Source organism: Mesocricetus auratus, unplaced genomic scaffold (genome assembly GCF_017639785.1).
Source record: "Mesocricetus auratus isolate SY011 unplaced genomic scaffold, BCM_Maur_2.0 Super-Scaffold_4256, whole genome shotgun sequence".
Taxonomy (NCBI): Eukaryota; Metazoa; Chordata; class Mammalia; order Rodentia; family Cricetidae; genus Mesocricetus; species Mesocricetus auratus.
In genome coordinates this window covers 116,018,069-116,039,497 of record NW_024429182.1, presented here as the reverse complement: position 1 = coordinate 116,039,497, position 21,429 = coordinate 116,018,069, and the positions used below count along the sequence as shown (strand labels likewise).

The 21,429-nt window shown below is 42.9% G+C and overlaps 1 protein-coding gene across 1 annotated transcript in view; it reads right to left on the bottom strand.

Moving 5' to 3' along the window:
* The window catches only part of Sec11a (SEC11 homolog A, signal peptidase complex subunit), a 39,914-nt gene that overhangs the window by 8,836 nt on the left and 9,649 nt on the right, over nucleotides 1-21,429 (bottom strand). The window contains exons 2-4 of the mRNA XM_013118968.3: nucleotides 14,603-14,712; nucleotides 6,670-6,819; nucleotides 977-1,096 (exon numbers count right to left, since the gene is read on the bottom strand). Of these exons, the coding sequence (XP_012974422.1) occupies nucleotides 977-1,096; nucleotides 6,670-6,819; nucleotides 14,603-14,712 (380 nt within the window). The remainder of the gene's footprint in view (nucleotides 1-976; nucleotides 1,097-6,669; nucleotides 6,820-14,602; nucleotides 14,713-21,429) is intronic.

Sequence of the window (21,429 nt, the reverse complement as noted above, 5' to 3'; positions counted from 1 at the left end):
AAGAGTGCTATGAAGCACCTAAATTTGGAGAGAACCAGCATTTAGGGACACCATGCCAGCAACTCTGCTGTGATGGCTCAGAAAGCAGGCTCTGGAGCTCCCACCACTTAATACCACCGTCATCGTGACCTTAGATACTGCTGAGTTTCCTCATCTGCAGAATGGGAATGTTAGGGTTGTTTGAAGGTTAACATGAAGCAATATTTACAAGGCACATACCATGAGTGTCTGGTATAGAGCAAGCCCTAATGAAGGTGAGTTATTGTTAATACTATTAATATATTAATATACTTCCTTATACCAATAACTTACAATTCCTGTCCTCCACTGATCTGTTCTCCTGATAATATCTGAAATAAACAGGCTTAACATAATTTAAAAATTTCATTTGACCTCATCAACTTTAAGACTAGAGATAAAACAATATAGATAGGATAAATTAACACAATAAAATTAATTTAGATGAGCAATTTAAATTGTCCCAATACATTTCCTTAAATTTCATGAAGCAGCATTAATTCTACTCTGGATCCAACAGCCTGGCCAGCTATTGACATCTATATTCCTGGGATGAACTGAGTAACTGTTTTTAGAGACAGTCTGATGTAGGCCAGGTTAAGCTCAAACTCACAGCTTTTTAGTGGGTCTAGCCTTGATCCTTTTGCCTCTACTTCCCAGGAGCTGGGATTGTGGGTGTGCATCACCATACATGGCTAACAAATTTCTTATTTTATTGTGACATCCAGTATCCGATCTCATCCCTAGTTTTCTACTCTCTTATTTGTACCCCACCCCTCCCCTCACGAGTGGTGTGCCTTAAGACTCAGATGCATTTTAAGATGTGTATCTTTTAAAGGACAAAAAGTGACCTTTTGGAACCAGGACAACTGCTCGGCATTCAGCTGTGCACACAGTCAGTCAGTAAGACCACTTTAAAGTGATATGAAAAGCGCAAGATATTCCCCTGGGTACTTACCCCCTCGCTCTCCCTACAACATCTTTCTTCTCTAGCCAATGTTGTCCTTGTTTATAGAGGCCTCGGTCATCAACGGCATTATTATCTCCTTTGGTTAAAAACTTGATATGCCCATTTTGCCTTAAGAGTAAGGAAAACACAGTCACCAAACATCATCTCAGCATTTAATGCCTAGAGTCTGCTCTTTTCTACCAGGCTGGGTAATCATCATGCCTAACAGCAATTCTCTTTCTTTCTTTCTTTCTTTCTTTCTTTCTTTCTTTCTTTCTTTCTTTCTTTCTTTCTTTCCTTCCTTCCTTCCTTCCTTCCTTCCTTCCTTCCTTCCTTCTTTCTTTCTTTCTTTCTTTCTTTCTTTCTTTTTTTTTTTTGGTTTCTTGAGACAGGGTTTCTCTGTGTGACAGCCCTAGCTGTCCTGGATCTAGCTCCGGCTTCAAACTCAGAGATCTGCCTGCCTCTGCCTCCCAAGTGCTGGGATTAAAGGCATGTACCACCACCACCCAGCTGGTTAATGGTTGTTTTATAAACATTTGTTGAAATACACATTTGACATGATATGATACTGAGGATCTGGCCCAAAATAATATAAAAATGAGGAAAAGAAGAGACTGTAGATGCACAAAAATGGCCATCCTCTAATCATCTGGTAGAGGGCAGATACGTGGGGTTCCTTAGACTCTGCTGTGCATGCCAGAAAACCTCTAGACCTAAAGTAACACACATCAAGGGATAAACAGTGGCCGGCTACCTATAGCATTCTGTAGTTGCACATTATCTTATTTTTTTTCTCTAACAAATACGCAGTTATTATAAATACAAGTTTTTTGTTTTGGTTTTCCAAGACAAGGTCTCAGTGCACAACCCTAGCTGTCCTGGGGCTCACTATGGAGACCAGGCTGGCCTTGAACTCAAGAGATCTACCCACCTCTGTTTCCTGAGTGCTGGGATTAAAAGTGTGTGTCATCTTCACTGCCTGGCAGAAAACCAAGTTTTAAAAGAAAAAAAAAAAAGCCTCAATACTTCAGGTGTAATAGCATCTATAATACTCTTTTGTGTTGTTGGCACAAACTTTTAATCCCAACACCAAGGAGGCTGAGGCAGGTGGATTTCTGTGAGTTCCAGGTCAGCCTGGTCTACATAAGAAGTTCAAGGACAGCTAGGACTGTATAGAGAACCTGACTCAAAAAAACAAGACCAGGACTGAAAAGATGGCTCAGCAGTTGAGAGCACTGGCTGCTTTTCCAGAGGACCCAGGTTCAATTTCCAGCACCCACATGGCAGCTCACAGCTGTCTACAACTCAGTTTTAGGGAATCTGATATGCTCATACAGACATATATGAGGCAAAACACCAGTGCACATTAAAAAAAAAATCAAAACCTCAAACTATCTTGCCTAATCAAAAGATGATTACTTTGGGGCTGGTGGCATAGCCTAGTTGAGTGCCTGTCTAGCATATACTATGCCTTGATTTTGATTCCTGCACCACAGAAACTGAGAACAGCAGCATGTGGGTATAATCCCAATGCTTGCAGGTAAGGGCATGAAGATGAAAGAAGACAGTCTGGGCTACAAGAGGCCCTACAGAAAGAAAGAGAGAGAGGAGAGAGGGGACAGAGACGGGAGAGAGGAGAGAGAGGAAGTCAAGAAATTTAATACTACTAAAGAATGGCACGACTTCAGTAGTTTTTTAAATTGTTTTTAGATTTATTTTGTATGTATTAGTGTTTTGACTTCGTGTAGGTACACTATGCATGTGCCTTGTTCCTGAAGAGGGCTCTGGATCCCCCCACACCTAGTTACAGGGCTTGTGTACTGCCATGTGGGCAGTTGTTCCTGAAGAGGGCTCTGGATCCGCCACACCTAGTTACAGGGCTTGTGTACTGCCATGTGGGCGGTAGGAATGGAGCTGGACTCTCTGCAAGAGCAACAAGTGCTCTTAATCACTGAGCCATCTCTCCAGTCCAAGGTCTAGTAATTTTATAATGTAATTGACAACAAAGCAAAATTTACAGTTACTAAAGACCAGACTGAAACTAATACAAGTGCCTTTAACAATCACAGTCTATAAAAAAGAAAATTTGTTTCAGGTTTCTACTGACTAATATCCACTCAGAACACTGACTCCCAAAATGCTGGAACTGCGGGTGACAATTGGGAGGTGTTGCAAACACCAAAAGACAGTTAAGTGCAAATGCCACATTCAAGATGAGGTTCCAGTTAGGAAAAATGCAAATATATACAGAGAAAAGCAACCTGTAGCTGACAATTCGGTAAGTGAAAGAAAGTCTGAGGTGCCCTGGGGGTTAAAGAGAGCAGAGAGAGGTCAGTTAAGACAGAAAAGCAGAAGGGAAGGGATGCTACAGACTGGGCCATTCCCGAGGACCTGGGGACCTGCTGTCAGCATAACAATGCGCTCGCACGCTCTCACCTGCTGGGCTGTGACTAGCTCTCTACTGTTTGCTTAAGGCAGAACAAATACTCTTCCCTCAACACACTACACCTATTTAAGATACGCTCCAGCTAGACGTGGTAGTGCCGGCACGGAATCCTAACACCCAGGAGGAACAGGAAAGAGTTCCCCCCAAATTCTGATCCTCCTGAGTGTTGGGTACGGTGACCTTTCTGGAATTTGCCATCCTCTTGACTCCACTCTCTGGTGCTGGGATTAAGGTAACTATTAAATGGAGAGAAACCACATAAAGCATGTGGGGAACCTTGGCAGATTCCATGGCAAGGGACAAACATGCCAGGTAGACAGAGCTTAAGTGAGAAGTTTTATTAGAAGGGGGGAGACCAGGTGGTGGCAGCGCAGGCCTTTAATCCCAGCACTCTTGGGAGGCAGAGGCAGACGGATCTCTGTGAGTTCGAGACCAGCCTGGTTTACAAGAGCTAGTTCCAGGACAGCCTCCAAAGCCACAGAGAAACCGTGGGGGGGGGGGGGAATGATAACAGAGATAAAGAGACACAGAGACAGAGAGGACAGGAGACAGGAAATGTCCTGTCTGCCCTAGGGGAACAGCAGGAAAGGGGGGGGGTGGGAGTGTATAAATGGGCAGGGGTCTTTCTTTTAAAGGGGTCCTTTGCAACAGTGTGCAGACTAGTAGTCATGGAACTCTGGGCTACATAACTGCCTGTGTGCATTCTGCCAAGTGACAGGGACAGGCCAGCATAATACCTAAGTCCTTCCACAGAGCCAATATTAAATCAGGACTTTCTCACTGCAAGAGAGCCTTTCGAGTTCCAAGCACACAACTCCTTTTTGTCCATGTCTTTGTCTCCTTGTCTTGTGAAAGTTACCTTAACTGCAGGTAGTATAGACTGGAATAGTCAGGGACCATCCACTTAAGAGTTCTTCTTGCCGGGCGTTGGTGGCGCACGCCTTTAATCCCAGCACTCGGGAGGCAGAGGCAGGTGGATCTCTGTGAGTTCGAGACCAGCCTGGACTACCAAGTGAGTTCCAGGACAGTCTCCAAAGCCACAGAGAAACCCTGTCTCGAAAAGCCAAAAAAAAAAAAAAAAAAAAAAAAAAAGAGTTCTTCTTTACATACCCCAGGAAAATAAAACCCAACAAAGTGTAAGGGTTTGCTTGCTGTTCTCACAGAGGTGGTCGGCTTTTTTTTTTTTAATGTGTCCTTTCTGCTTCTAAAAGGTAAGACTCTAAGACTCTATTTAGAAAAATAACTTAGATTTTGGAAATTTATCGTGGGCTGGGCGCACTGGCACCTACGGGTAAATTCCAGCACTTTGGAGGCAAAAGCAGGAAGGTCAGGAATGTTCATTTAGTGCTGTGCATACATGGGGTGCACGTGGACGGAGTTCAGAGGACACCTTTCAGGAGTCAGGTCTCCTCAGGTCTTCTACTACGTACCCACAAAGGGATTGAACTAAGGTCACAGGCTTGGTGATTCACGTCTATCATGAACCATCTCACCAGTCCCTTGACAAGTTTTTAAACTTTAAATTCATTTTTCATTATGTTGTATATGTATATTGCCACAGTGCACATGCAGAGATTAGAGGACAATTTACCAGTCCCTGTCCCCGAACATCCCTCCCCTCATTTTTTGAGACAGGGTTTCTCTGTGTAATAGTTCTGCTTGTCCTGGAACTTACTCTGCAGACCAGGCTGGCCTTGAATTCAGAGATCCTCCTGCCTCTGCCTCCCGAGTGTGCCACTAACGCTCCCCCTCCCCCGCTCCCCAGAGGACAACCTTTGAGATTGGTTCTCTCCTTCTGCTGTGGGTTCTGGGGATCGAGGGTCAGGTCATCAGGTACATTTAGTGCTGACCCGTCTATCCCCACCTCTAGACTGAACTTTGAGAAGCTGGTAAACGTGAACATGGGTCTGACCTGGGTTTGAATCCAGTATTCCATAAGAAACTGACAAATGTTTTATCATTATACTGTCTTATAGCTTTTGTTTTCATTTTAGAGATTAAGGTTACTTTATTCCATTATAGCAGGGAATTATATTTACTATTAATATTTATATCATGATTCTTGGCAGTTACACACAGACTGATAAGGAATTAGAAAAGAAAATGAAAAAAAACTGGAAAAATCATCAGAGAAATAGATGAATTAACAACTATTCAGAGTTTTCCAAATGTTCGCCAAACTTTCAGACATTCATAAAATTTAATGGACAGTAAAAGAGGTCAAGGGGTCTGTATTCTCTGAAATGTTTTATTTATTTATTTTTATTTTTTAATTTTTGGTTTTTTTTGGACAGGGTTCTCTGTATTGTTTTGAAGCCTGTCCTGGAACTCGCTCAGTAGACCAGGCTGGTCTTGAACTCAGAGAGATCCGCCTGCCTCTGCCTCCCGAGTACTGGGATAAAAGGCGTGCGCCACCACCGCCCGCCTTTTTTTTTTTTAATGTCTTATTATTAAAACGTCTCATTTAACCCAGACTAGCCTTCAACTTGCTATGCAAGCCAACAATGACCCTGAATTTGTCTGCCTTGCCTCCCAAATGCTGGGATTACAGACATGCATCCCAAGGCCTGAGTTCTGTATTGTAGTGTTGGAGAGCGAATCCAGGGATTTATTCTAAATCTTCAGTCCTGTTTATCCAGCCTTTAATCCCAGCACTCCAGAGGCAGAGACAGGCGGACCTCTGAATTGGAGACCAGCCTGGTCAACAAGAGCTAATTCCAGGGCAGGCTCCAAAGCTACACAGAGCCCTGTCTCGAAAAACAATAATAATAACAACAACAACAACAACAACAAAAAATCATTAACCCAGCAGCTGTAGCACACACTTTTAACCCCAGCACTCGGGGAACAGAGGCAGCAGAGCTCTGTGAGTTTGAGGTCAGCCTGGTCTACAGAGGGAGTTTCAGGACAGCCAGGACTGTTACACAGAGAAACCTTGTCTTAAAAAACAAAAACAACAAAGTTTATGTATATGAGTATATTGCCTGCATATATATATGTACACCAAAACCTCAGCTGGTGCCCCCAGAGGTCAGAAGAAGGCATCAGCTCTCCTGAAACTGAAGCTATGGATGGTTATGAGCTTTCATGTGGGTGCTGGGAACCAAACCTGGGTCCTCTGTGAGAGCAACAAGTGCTCTTAACTGCTGAGCCATCTCTTTAGGCCCCGTCTTCAATAATTTTTATGTATCAAAACTAAATACTTCAAACTCTAAAACAAAAATTTCAAAAGCATAAATGAAAAGCTGGCATGTACTTTTCATGGATCTTCAAGACTCGATGCACTATAGGAATCTCTCTTCCTTCTATCCTGAAAACAACGATTTCCCCGACTCGTATGGGATCTTCAACTCGGTTGGTGAGGAAAAGGAGGTCTCCTCTGTGAAATGCGGGCTCCATGCTGCCACTGGGGGGGAGAGGAGATACAGAAAGACAGATACATATATTCAAAGTTAAATACTCAACAGAGTAACAGATACCAGTGTGCCCTGTGCTGTACCCAGCACTTAACAACCACAGTACCACAGACGACGCTGTCCTCAAAAGAGGCTCCTGACCATGCCGTTTCATTCATTCATTCTGGGGACACAGCTGCAGTCTGACAGTATAGATCAGACTGCCCTCAAACTTGTGGCAATTTTCTTACCTCAGCCTCCCACGTCCTGAGATTACATGTGTGCATCACCACACCCAGCTTGGTTCCTCTCAACTAGTAAAGGAATTTTTAAATTATTAGTCTTTACTAACTGGATCCATTCTAAGCATTACAATCCAAAGATGCTTGAGTCTTGAAAAGGGCAATGTTACTAATCCCTTAACCTTTTAAAATTTCAAATGACAAACAATATAAAAGAATGAACTTTAAAAAACACTGCCCTTATTCTGGCTTCATCTGAAAATACTAAACATATTCAAATATTCAAATGAGAACTGGATCATCTTCTGCCATTTATAAAGATACAGACCATGATGACCTTCTGAGTTCAACTGATTATGGAGGAAAACAGCTTATCAAGTCACAAAACTAAACAGAGAGAACACTAGTGTTATCAAGTCATTTCTTTGTTTTTAAAAGAAATCTGAAAGACTGCTGAGATTTCTGTCCAAGAATTTCGGAAACTGGGAAGAAGAGGCTCGCATGGAGAGCGTATCCTTCCCCTGCCTGTCCTGCTTCGTACCTGGTTCTGAGAAGGTCCTAGCAGATTCCTTCAGGAACTCAAACTCCAGTTTTCAATTACAAGAACATTCTTTTATTTTTAAAGATTTATTTATTTATTATGAATACAATATCATGCCTCCATGCATGCCTGCACGCCAGAAGCGGGCACCAGATCTCATTATGGATGGTTGTGAGCCACCATGTGGTTGCTGGGAATTGAACTCAGGACCTCTGGAAGAGCAGTCGGTGCTCTTAACCTCTGAGCCATCTCTCCAGCCCCTTACAAGAACATTATTAAAAGTAAAACTATCAGCAGGAAGTAAAACTCAAGACAGAACATCCAGGTACAGACACTGTTGTTTGAAGACTGTACATGGAACAGCAGTGGTTCCTAAACTCCCTTGTAACTGGGATAATCCGAGCAATTTAAGTAAAACCTCATGCTCAGAGTGTCTGGGAATGGGGGGCAGGCATCAATGAATTCCCAAAAATTCCACTGTAAAGCAAAATTCAGGAACTATAAGGAACAGGTGTTTATTTTTGTTATCATTTGTATTGAAGGCTAGCCTGGACTAGGTAGCCCATGTTGACAAAAAACTCACAGCACTCTTCTCGCCTCCCAAGTACTGGAATTACAGGTATGTTTGTCTGTTTGCTTAGTGTTTTGTTGAACTTGAACTCATAGGAATCTCCTGCTAGGATGACAGTCTTGCTTCACCATGCTAGGCTAGTACATGTTTATTCTTCCCCCACATCCAGACTGATGATTTCCCTGTGTACTCAGAGAACTGCCGGCCTCTACCTCCCGAGTGCTGGGGTTAGAGGTGCCGGGCACCACTGCCTGGTGTACACATTCACTCTTAAAGCTTTTGTACAGGCAGGCAGATCTCTGTGAGTTTGAGTCCATCCTGGTCTATATAGAACATTCCAGGTCAGTCAAGGAAACATAGTGAGATCCTGTCTCAAAGTTAAATAAATAGACAAACAAACAAACAAATAAATGAATAAATGAGCAACTAAATAAACGAAACTGTTATTTGGAATTGTTAGGCTGAGGCTGTAGCTCAGTGGTAGAGAACTTGTCTAGAATGAACAAGGCTTAAGTTGAGTCTCCAGTCTGATCTACCAAAAAGGAAAAAACAAGAACTTTACAAAACGGGACACACACACACACACACACACACACACACACACACACACACACACACACACACACACACACAGAAACAGAGACAGAGACAGAGAGACAGACAGAGAAGAAAAAAGGATACACATACAGAATTATCTTAATTATATGTAAAAATATACTTGAAAAGAAACTACAATGTTAGCAGTGATTTCTATTTCTGTATTACAAAGACAGGTTCATCTACTGTTTTTCTGTTTCCAACATTTCACATTTTGGGAATATATTAACTTTTTCTTATTAGAAGAACAGTTCTCCTTAAAGGTCACTATGACAGTCAGGCAGGAAATGACAAGGGCCTGAAATAGAACATCAAAGAGAGCAGCTATAAAGGAGTTGAGAGGGGAAACAATCGGTGGCCAATCAGACACAGGAGAAAAAAGAATAACCCGTAGGTTTGTGGCACAGGCTACTGAGCAGATGCTATGACAGACAAACAGGAGGAGGAGACTTAAAATGCAGGTGAATTTTATTTTTATCATGCGGTGAACCAAGTGTCTGGTGAGTAGTCAGGTGAAGCTGTCCAGTGGGATGAAATAAGAAACAAAAGCTTTAGGAATTCATATGTAGATGCCAATTTAAAACACATGAAAGTAGCCAGAAGTGGATAATACCAGAACCTGGGGGGCAGAGGCAGCAGGACGGAGCTCAATGCCAGCCTGAGCAACATGCCCAGACCATTCCCACAAAACCTAAATAAATAAATAAATAAATAATATAAAATATAGAGTAGAGGGGAGGGACGCATAGAAGTAACTATGCTTTTATACCTTATATAAAAACAGCTCTGTGCCAAATAAGTCATGAACAATGGCTCAACAGTTAAGAGCTGCTCTTCCAGGCCGAGCATGCCTTTAATCCCAGCACTCGGGAGGCGGAGGCAGGCGGATCTCTGTATCTCTGTGAATTCGAGGCCAACCTGGTCTACAGAGCGAGTTTAGGACAGCCTCTAAAACAATACAGAGAAACCCTGTCTCAAAAGACCAAAAAAAAAAAAAAAAAAAAAAAAAAGAGCTGCTCTTCCAGAAGACCTGAGTTCAATTCCCAGTACCTACATGACAGTTTATAACCTCTCTAAGTCTAGTTCTAGGAGATTTGATACCTTCTTCTGACCTCTACAGGCACCAAGCACACAAGTAGTGCACAGACATGCATGCAGGCAAAATACCTATGCACATAAAACAATGCAATTTAAAAATAGTAACAAAAAGAAAATTGACTATGCAAAAGAAATATTGAATATTAAAAGTATGTAGTATGCTGGACTAGTGGTGGCTCACCATCATTGGGGAGACAGACACAGGTAGTTTGAGGCAAGCCTGGTACACATAGCAAGTTGAAGGGCAGCCAGGGTTGTTACACAGAAAAACCCTGTCCTGAGGGTGGGAGGGAGTATATAGTGAGATCATTTAGCATGGTGCTATTATCACTATTACTATTCTGTAACTATTTATGGTACTGGAGAGTCAAATCCAGGCCTTCCTCGTGCTATATAAGCATTTTACGACTGAACTACACTCCCACCTACAAGGATCATTAAAAAAATGAAACTGGGGCTGGAGAGATGGCTCAGAGGTTAAGAGCACTGACTGTTCTTCCAGAGGTCCTGAGTTCAATTCCCAGCAACCACATGGTAGCTCATAACCATCTACAATTCAATCTGGTGCCCTCTTCTGGCAGAACACTGTATGTGTAATAAATAAATAAATAAAAATCTTTAAAAAAATTAAACTGAGGAAAATTGTTTAAGCATTAAATTAATTACTAGTAAATCTAGTATCTGATTAAATTACGCCTTTTTGTTTTTTCAGGACAGGGTTTCTCTGTGTAACAGTCCTGGCTGTCCTGGAACTCAACTCTGTAGACCAGGCTGGTCTTGAACTCACAAAGATCCGCCTGCCTCTGCCTCCTGAGTGCTGGGATTAAAGGCATACACAACCACCGCCTGGCTAAATTACACTTTTAATATGCCAAACATGCTTCCCTCTCCCATTTAAAATGAGACAGGGTTTCAAGTATCCCTGCTGACCTTGAACTGGATGTATAGCAGAAGATGACCTTGAAATTTGATCTGTCTGCTTCCACCTCTGAGTCCTGGATCAAAAGTTATGAAGTACCGCACATCAAAGAAAAAAAAAAAAAACAGCTGGGTGTTGGTGGTGCACGCCTTTAATCCCAGCACTTGGGAGGCAGAGGCAGGTGGATCTCCATGAGTTCAAGACCAGCCTGGTCTACAAGAGCTAGTTCCAGGACAGCCTTCAAAGCTGCAGAGAAACCCTGTCTCAAAAAAAATAAAAATAAATAAAAATAAACAAACAAAAATCTGTACAGGTATGCATGTGTGTGTATACTGTGTGCAAACCTGGTGCCCTCAGAGACCAGAAGAGGTATGGCAGCACTATAGTCAAGACTGGCTGGTACTATGTATGTAGCCCAGGTTGGCATCAAATGCACAGTGATCCTCTTGCTTCAGCCTCCCAAGTGTGTGAATGCCAGGTATGAGCTACCACATTCAACTACACTTTTACGTTTTCAACTGACACATTAACAACTGCATATACTGGTACTAGAGAAATAGCTCTTGCTGCTAAGTATGAAGATCTGAGTTCAATCCCTGGTGCTCACATGGTAGAAAAACCAACTCCCACAAGTTAGCCTCTGACTTCTACATGTGTATCTTTGGCATGTGTGCATCTATACACATACTCAAATAAATAAATTGTAATAGAAAGTTTATATATTGGGGGCTGGAACTCAGACTTATTGGACAGGGTGTCTGCCTAGTAAGCAAAAAAAGCCCTGAATTCAATCCCCGACACCACATACTAGGTGTGCTGGCAAATGCCTATCACTTGGGAAAGAAGGAACAGGAATTCAAGGCAATGCTTGACTACATATACAATTCAAGCAGCTTGAACTATATGAGATCCCATGTAAGGGAGGAGGGGAAAGCCAGATATGTTGGTGCATGCCTTTAATGCCAATACTCCAGAGGCAAAGACAGGGAATCTCTATGAGTTTAAGGCCAGCCTGGTCTACATAATGAGTTCCAGGAAAGCCAGGGCTATGTAGAAAGCCCCCCAAAAAAAAAAGAAAGAAAGAAAAGTAAGAAAAAAAAAAAAAGCAGCAGCAGAGCAGAGAAGCTAGGAGTTTGTGCCTAGCCTGAGCTTTGCAGCAAGACCTGGTCTATAGAAAAAAAAAGTCTGAGAGGAGAGTCAACAATTCTATGGCCAGGAAAGCTTCCACTGACGGTGCATCCCAACACTGAGGAAGAGGCCATGACTCAGCTTGAAGGGAGGAGAGCACTGTGAGAGTTTGCTTCTTCTGGGTTACTTCCGATTCATTCTCTTCAGTCAAAGTACTGAACTTCAAGAACTTTGATGTCTACCAGTCAACAGACATGCCTAGGAGGATTCATGCCAACTGAGAGTTTACCTTTAGGACTTTGGTGAATTGGTGGACTCTGGGAATAAAAATAAGCACTCTTCCATGATTTATATTAACTGAGATTTCAGGGAATAGGCAAAACTTCTTTTCTTCCCCCTGAGGCAGGGCTTCACACACAATATAGATAGACCCTACTGGTTTTAAACTTGACTTGCAAAGATCCTCTACCTCCTAAGTACTGGGATTAAAAGCATGCCCTGTATACCCAGCTCAAAGCTAATTTTTTTTCTGCTTTTATAGAGATGTTAAAAAACAAACAAACAATTAGGGGCTGGAGAGATGGCTCAGTGGTTAAGAACACTGGCCATTCTTCCAGAGGACCCAGGTTCAATTCCCAGCAGTCATATGGCAGCTCAGAACTGTCTATAACTCCAGCTCCAGGAGATCTAACACGTTCATACCAATGCACATAAAATAAAGTTAAATAAATTAAGAAAACAAAAAACCTAGCCAGGAATGATGTCCATAGGTAGGAAGATCAAAGATCAGTCCAAGTTCAAGGTCAGTCTGGGCTACACAGTGAATTCCAGACTAGCCAGGACTACACAGCAAGACCCTGCCTCAAATAGTGTGAGACGTTATCTCAGAAACCAAACCAAGTACTTGCCTAGCATACAGGGAGGTCCCTAGGCATGCCCCTAACACTGGAAACATTTGTCCAGAGTATTACCCTATTTTAACCTAGTCTTATGTTCCAGCCTTGAAGTAGAGAGCTTCAATTTGTGCTGCCTTCTAGCACTAGGGCTTGGGCCATGTAAGTTCCTTTGGGAGGTTCCTTCTGGGGCTATTTATGATTTAGTTCTCTTTAGCAGAGGTGTTGAAGGAGTTGACTGAGACTGCTGGAAAAAAAATGGGGAATTGGACGAGGGAACTTGGTTAAAAATGATAATGGCTGATATGGTTGCTATACACCTATAATCTCAGCATTTGAAACCAGCACAGGCAAAACTGTTTAAAAAGGAAGAAAGAAAAAGAATAAAGGTGAACATTCTAATACTCTTATCATAAAAAAAAAAAAAACAGCCTGGAGAGTCTCATGCAAATGATAGGCATATGTATGGTAGTGACTGTGGTGGTTTTGAAGGTGTATACTAAGCACTCAGCAAGTTCTGCACCTTAAAAACTCCTATTTGTTGTTTTTCAGTCATGCCTCAATAAGGTACCAAAGAGGAAGGCAACTATCCAACTTTAGATAGTGGGGACCGTCCCATCCCCTTCCTATTGTACTGTATTAGCTCCAGAAAGGACTGGAAAGGGTACAAAGTAAGTCCCCAAATAAGACAGAACCATAATGATTCAATTAAATAACCACATAGTAATTTCCAAAAATCAGATGCCAAATTAGGTTTTAAAATCAGAGAGCAAAGATAGGAATGGAAACAAGGTGAAAAAAACTCAGTATTATCACCTACAGAGATGGTATTATTACCTTCAAAGTTCCTGGAGTCTAGCTTAGAAATGGCATTTAAAGGTCAACAGAAAATAAGAAAATAATTAGTAAAGTTGCTAGCACTGAATACATGATGCAGAAACAGTCTTTAGTGGAGGCACTATGCAGTCTAATGAACGAAGTTCTAACCCTAATGTACCAAACTAAGGAATGCAAAAAGACAGAAGAATCTGAGGGAAATAAAGCTCACATTCTTGGGGATGAACCAAAAATAAAGTTCACATAACAAACTTTTGGTTTTTTTCCTTGTTTGTTTGTTTTGGTTTTTCGAGACAGGGTTTCTCTGTGGCTTTGGAGACTGTCCTGGAACTCACTCTGTAGACCATGCTGGTCTCAAACTCACAGAGATCCACCTGCCTCTGCCTCCCGAGTGCTGGGATTAAAGGTGTGTGCCACCAATGCCCGGCTTGTTAAGACAGCATTCTCATATAGTCTGGGTTGCCTACAAACTCCACATATAGCTAAGACCGGCCTTGAACTCCTGATCCTTCTGTCTGATTCCTGAGCGCTGAGAGTACAGGCACGAGCTACCACATTCGTTACATAGCAACCTTTGAATAGAAAGGGTACTAGAGTTGGGAGTGGAGGCTGGAGAAATGGCTCAGTGGTTAAGAGCACATACTGCTCTTACAGAGGACCCTGGTTTGATACTCATGATGGACAGCTCACAACCACCTGTTTGTCTTCTGGCCTCCATGGGCACCCGCAGTCACATGTATCCCCCCATACATATAATTAAAAACAATTGTTTTTAAAGAAAAGGACATGGGTCCTTTGGGGTTAAGAATGGAAACACCTCCCATGGTATTTCTTACAACTGAGTAGAAACTGGTTTCCTTCTGGACTCTCTCCTGGTAACAGTTTCTAAGGAATTGGCATACAACTATTTCTTTAATACTTTTGTTTTCCTCCCAGGTAACCCGTGTTTTGAAAAGGAAGAGTGTTACCTGAGCACCACTACAATTGGACTCTCACTTCCGGTTATCACCATCAGTCCCTTCCAGATCATTAGTGCTGAGGAGACAATCATTCCAAAGTTTAGGACTTGGTAGTATAGCTGTAGGAACAAAGAGAAGAAATCAGATCCAATATTATTCTCACTCAGGCAAGTAAATGACAGTAGCTATTAATTTAAGTTTCAAGTAGCCAAGATGAGGGATGTAGCTCAGTTGGTACAATGCTTGTCTACCATGTACAAAGCCCAGGGTTCAATCTTCAGCACTGCATAAAACCAGACATGATGACTCATGTCTATACTCCTAGCATGCTGGAGGTGAATGAAGTCAGGCTATTTACTGAGTTTGAAGCCTACCTTAGCCAGGAACCCACTCAAAAGCAAACAGACAAATGTAAGGAAGAAAAAAAAGCAAGTACCATACCATTAAACTAGTCAAAGTAAATAAATTTAAGGGAAATTCTTTTAAAAGATATATTTATTGTGTATACAGCTTTCTATCTGCATGTATGCCTGCAAGCCAGAAGAGGGCGCCAGATCTCATTACAGAGATTGAACTCAGGACCTCTGGAAGAACAGCCACTACTTTTTTTTTAAATCATTTTTTATTTTAATTTTAAATAGCTTGTTTTACATGTCAATCCCAGTTCCCTCTCCCTCCCCTCCTCCTGCACTCCCCTTCCCCCCCTCCCCCCTATTGCCAAATCCTTCCCCATAGGGGATATCTAGAGTCTGTCATTTTACTCTTGGTAGGGTCCAGGCACTCCCCTAAGAGTCCAGGCTGAGAGAGCATCCCTCTTTGTGCTATAGGCACACGAAGACAGTTTGTATACCAGGGATAGACACTGATCCACAGCTCAGGGCCCCATAGGTTGCCCAGGCCTTCTCACTGACACTCACATTTGGGGGGGGTCCAGATCAGTCCCATGCTGGCCTCCCCACTATCGGTCTGGGGTCCAAGAGCTCTCCCCTGTTCAGATCAGCTGTCTCTGCTGGTTTTGCCAGCCCATTCTTTGCCAATTTGCTCATCACTCCTCTCTCTCTGTCACTGGGTTCCTTGGGTTCAGTTCAGTGATTAATTGTGTGTTTGCCTCTGCTTCCATCAGTCACAGGATGAAGGCTCCCGGATGGTTATAGACATCAAGTTCATTATCAGGGATGGGCATTCGAGGTGGTCTCTACACTATTGCTTAGCTTGCCAATTGGTGTTATCCCTTTAGATCACTCGAGGTCACTCTGGTGCCTGATCTGTCGAAGGGAGTTGGTCATGGGGGAACAGGAAGTTGAGGGGGTGGGGGTAGAATAGGGGGGAAGAGGGAATCATAGGTTCGAAGACAGCCACTACTTTTAATGACTGAACCATCTCTCCAGCCCCAGGAGAAACTTACTTAAAAGTTTCAAGTAACCAGCATGGTATCCCAGTCTATAATTCCAGCACTTGGAGGCCAGATTGGCTACATGGTGGGTTCTAGGATTACCTGACTTAAAAGAAAACACACACACACAGAAACAAAACAAACAAACAAACAAACAAACAAACAAAAACACAACCAACCAAAAGCCTCAAAAGTTTCAAAGCAACTACTATGGCTGCTGACATCCTGAGACTTTTAGGTGGCCTCAAACTGAGTGGCTGAGACTGAACTCAGGACCCCTGCCTCCACCTCGAAAGCGCTCCCACTGCAGGTACTTGCCACTACAATATGAACCCCCTTTCTTTTTGAGACATTCTTGAAAGGAAAACTTAAAACCAACATCTGAGAAGAGCTCTCCTCTTACCCAAAGTGCCTTCCTGAACTCTGTTTGCTACAACACCAGTGACATGTATGTAATAACTAATATTTCAGAACCTTGCACTGCTATTTCAGCTTGTATTCAACCAGGACATGCGGCACACAGTTGACAGTTCTCTATCTGCTTCTCCGACTTAACTGTCTACTGTTTGTTTCCCTTATTAACCATGGAAAAATGCCCTCCCCCCAAGAAGCCTGGCGGTGGTGGTGGAGATGGTGGCGGTGGCAGCGCACACCTTTAATCCCAGCGCTCCACAGGCAGAAGCAGGCGGATCTCTGTCATTTTGAGCCCCCCCCCCAAAGAGTGAGTTCAAGGACAGCTAGAGCTATAGAGAGTGATGCTGTCTCAAAAAACAAAGCAAAACAATTTCACAGGCATGAAATATATAGGACAAACTTGTTTACTAAACTTGCACTACACCACTGATTCTATTTCCTATCTTGAACTGATAAAACACTAGACCACTAGACCTACACTCACTGAAAGACATTTTAAATGAGAAAAATAGTAAAAATTAGTATTGAGTCAAGAATAAAAAAACAGGGATTGTGAGAGATAGTTCAGTGGTTAAGAGCACTTGCTACTCTTACAGAAGACGCAGCCAGCTTTGGTTCCCAGCACCCACATGGCTATTCACAAATGTCCACGGCTCGTTTCAGGGACTCCAGCATCTGCCTCTGGCCTCAGCAGGCACCATGCACATATACTGTGTACTTACATACATGCAGGCAAAATACTCATATACATTAAAAATAAAAAACTATTGAAATTATTTATTTTTACTTATTTCTGCTTTTATATTTGAAGCAGGATCCATGTAGTCAAAGTTACTCTCTTTAAACTTTGTGTGTATGAATGTTTCACCCTGGCATGCATGTCTGTGCACCTTGTATGTGCCTGACGCTCTGAGTTCAAAAGAGGGTGTCAGATGCCCTGGAACCAAAATTAGGGATGGCTGTAAACACCATGTGGGTGCTGGGAATTGAACCTGGGTCCTCTCCAAGAGAAACAAGCACTCTAAACATGAGAGCTATCTCTCCAGCCCTGTCAATGTTGGGTCTAATGTATTCTATGCTAACCTTGAAACTCATGATCTTGCCTTAGCTTCCAAAGTGCTAGGACTGTAGGCAGGCACCAACATGTAAAATGACTTTTATGGTTGGGACTTCCTCCCTTTCTTTTTGGTGTTTTGAACCAAGATCAATGTTTTCTCATTACTTTCAGTTGTTAGGTCACTAGTCTTCCCTAATATAGACTATCTTCCCAACTATTTTCTTCCCCCATGACACTCATTTTCTAGTCCATCATCGTGTGGAAGTCAAGACACAGGAACTTGAAGTAGCTGTCATATTCCATCCACAGCCAGGAAGCAGGGAGAGCCAAAAAAAAAAAAAAGTTTGCTAATATTCAGCTGGCTTTCTCTATTTTATGCAGAATATGGTCGTCTGGCTAATTAAAATGGGCTTTTTCACATCAATGAACTCAGGCAGTCTAGGTAAGTCCCCAGACATACCCTGGGGTAATCCTAGACTCCGTTGAGCTAACAAGTGACACTAACCAGCACACAGAGAGGTCACAGTCCTTCCAAGTGTCCATACCTGTAGGGCTGGCTAGTTCCTTAAAAAGGACTAGTAAGCTAGTCTTGGGAGAACATAGGCAGAAGCACACTCTGCTAAAGCACATCTATCTCAGCAAGGTGTCATGTGCTTTCTTCCTTTCCTGCCAAGAGGCTTTACTCCAAAGTCACACATACAGCTTCTGCTTCTTTACCCCTATGTGTTAATACTTATGGGTATAAATTATTAACAAAAAAGTGTGTTTTTATCTGTCTGGTACTGGCAGAATAAGTTACCCAACCTCATTCCATTTGGCCACATCAAGCTATTAGTAAGAAACTGTGACATGTGCACAATAAGAACGACAGAATTGAATCACCCTGTCTAAGAAGTGACCAGAACAGTATGTTCCTCATTGTTCAAGGTCAACTATGAAAAATATTAAGTCCAGTGAAAACACTGAGCATGCCACACAGCTGTCATCCCTGCAGCGGGCAGCCTAAGTGTGGGGGGTGGGGAGAGGAAGGACAGGACCGCCAGTTGAAGGGGTACATGAGACTATTTCAAATTAAAAAAAAAAGAAAAGCAAGAGAATAGATTTTTAAGCTCTTTTCAGCTAGGCAAGGTGGAACATGTCTGTAACCTTAGCATTTGGGAGGCTAAAGCAGGAAGAATGCCAATTGCAGGCCAGCAGGATATATAGTGAGACCCTATCTAAAAAATTACCTAAGGCTGAGCTCATCTGGTAGAGTAATTGCCCAGCATTCACAAAGCCCTGGGTTAGACCCATAGTTACACGTAAATTGAGTATGATAACACCCACCTAGCACTGGGGAGGTGGAGGCAGGAGGATCATAAGTTCAAATTCATCCCCAACTACAGGAATCTTTATTGCTCTTCCACCTTATTCTTTGAGGCAGGGTCTCTCAATCAAGCACAGAGCTCACTGACATTCGGCTCAGGCAATCCCGTTGGGTCTCCACCTTACAAGACTGTTATTACAAACCCACTGCTGTATTTACCCAGCACTCAGCATTTCTGTGGTACTGGGAATCCTAGATCTGGTCCTCTTGTTTGCCTAGCATGCACTTTAACCACTGAGCCATTTCACCACCACCAAACAGAAAGCATTTGAAACTGGGTGAAAATAAGAACACAATGCAGTAAAATGTAGGATATACCTACAAGAAGTGATATACAGAAAGGATTTTTGTAACTGTAAAAGTTGATGTTAATAAGAGGAAGTCATCCTTGTCTTCAGTACTTGTGGTAAGACACCAGGTATATGGTACCCAGTATTGTGGAGCTGGAGTAAATGTTTAATATCCTTCATTGAGTTACATGTACTGAAACAGTATTCTGTAGCTAGAATTCACTAGGCCAGTGGCAATGAGATGTCTCAACATGTAAAGGCGCTTGCTGCCAAACCTGATAACCTGAGTTCAATCCCAGGGACCCACATGGTAGAAGGAGAGTACTGACCTCCATATGTGCACCATGGTGCAACAGAGAAAGAGACAGAGACAGAAAGAGGGGGGAGGGGATGGATGACGACATGGATGGACACATGACAGTGATTCCTATGCTCAAAACTCTTTTGAGTATCTGCTAATTTAAAGGCTTTAATTTCCAAAAGAGCAGGTAGAATTCTCTTAAAAAACACAATGGTTCCACTCAACTAGAATATTAGAAAGCTGTGTACTATGGACTCCTCATGGCATTGAGTCAAAATGCAAGGAACTGAGTTGCTACTGATGGTGACTGATCTTGACTATCAGGGAGAAATTCAAAGTCTATTACACATGAAGGGAAAAAGGAAGGAAGTGTAACTGGAAAAAGCGGATCCATAAAAGTTAGTGAAAATATCCCAATTCCAGTAGGACTACATGATACTAACCTAGCCCTTCAGTAGCAAAGGTCTCAGTCACCCTGTCAGGAAAGGAACTATAGCCATGTAATCAACTATAGAGACAAAGGTTACATTCTATTAGAAACATAACTGCTTTCATCTTTATGTGACATCGATGATCAAAACAGGTGTGGCCAGATGCTAAAGTGACAAAGGGCAGGCTACAGAAGCTTTGCACTCTATTAATTTGGGTAAGTCAACAGAGCTTCCCCAACTTCCCTTTTCTGTGTGGTTCTGAGTTAAATCTCCCCAAAAAGGTCCATCTGCCACAGCTCTGGGAGGTGAAGGGAAGCTGTGATCAAGTCTGAAGGTCACAGTGGTCAGTGAGGACACTGTGAGGACTGCCAGAACCCAGCTTGACCTTGCTTTCCTCTGCAGCTCCTGGTCTACTTCTGGCTAACAGATACAAAAGCCTTCCGTGGGCTTCCACAGATTTCCCCGGGGCCCACTTCAGCACCACACACAGACTCGGGTCCATAGGAAGCATGGACTTAACCCACCTGTACAGACCAGAGGTCAGAAGAGCTAGTCAGTGGCAGTTTTCTCCTGAGAGGCCCACTCTGTAGCCCAGGCTGGCCTTGAACATGGTAACCCTCCTGCTGCACGGTAATGAGATCACAGGTGTGGCCACTGAACCCACACTGACAATTCTGATTCCCTAACTTCCTTTACACGCTCATGTACGCAGCTTCCCCCACAATGTGAAAGGTTATTCCTCAGTAAATCTTTCATTCTATGCTTGTTATTAATAATTTTCTCACCAACCACACCGTGCCAGCTAACATATGTGTGATGGCTAGCTTTAACTGTCAACTTGGCACACCTGAAGGATTATCTAATCAAACTGTCATGTGTAAGTGTCTGTGGGGGACTGTCTTGACTGTGAACTGACAGAAGTCACTGTGGACAGCACCACTCTACGGGCAGCAAATCCAAGGCTGTAGAAGAGACGAGGGCCTGGCTGAGATGAGCAAGCAGGCAGCAGGAACACTGGTGCCCTGTGCTCGTGACTGTGGATGCCGTGTGACTGCTTAAGTTCTTGCCTGACTTCCCCTCAGTGATGAACAGTGACCTGGAACTATAACGCAAACATAGCCTTCCTCTCCTGCAATGCCTTTCAGTCAGGGTATTTAATCACAGCAAAGAAATGAAACCAGAAGGCTTTTCCAGGCAGTTTCTGTCCCTGTAAATATGGTGTCTGGACTCTGTTCTTGAAGTCAGAAGACAACCCTCCTGAGGAAGAGCCACACTGTTCCATGTTCACATCTGCATATGTGAGTAACGTTTTTAGGTCCGCAGAGAGAATGGCATAAAGATAACAAAATATTGAAGAACAGTAGCAAAAGAAGTCTTTAAACGTTGTAAGTGCTATACTCTAGATTGCCCAGTCTCAAATGACAGCCTTTGATGTCTGGATGCTTCAGAATGCAGCTATGAGCTGATGGAAGCAGAAGCAGAGACCCACAGCTAAACACTGAGCCAAACTCCTAGGATCCAGTTGTAGAAAGGGAGGAGTGATGAGCAAAGGGGTCAGGACCATGCTGTGGAAACCCACAGAAC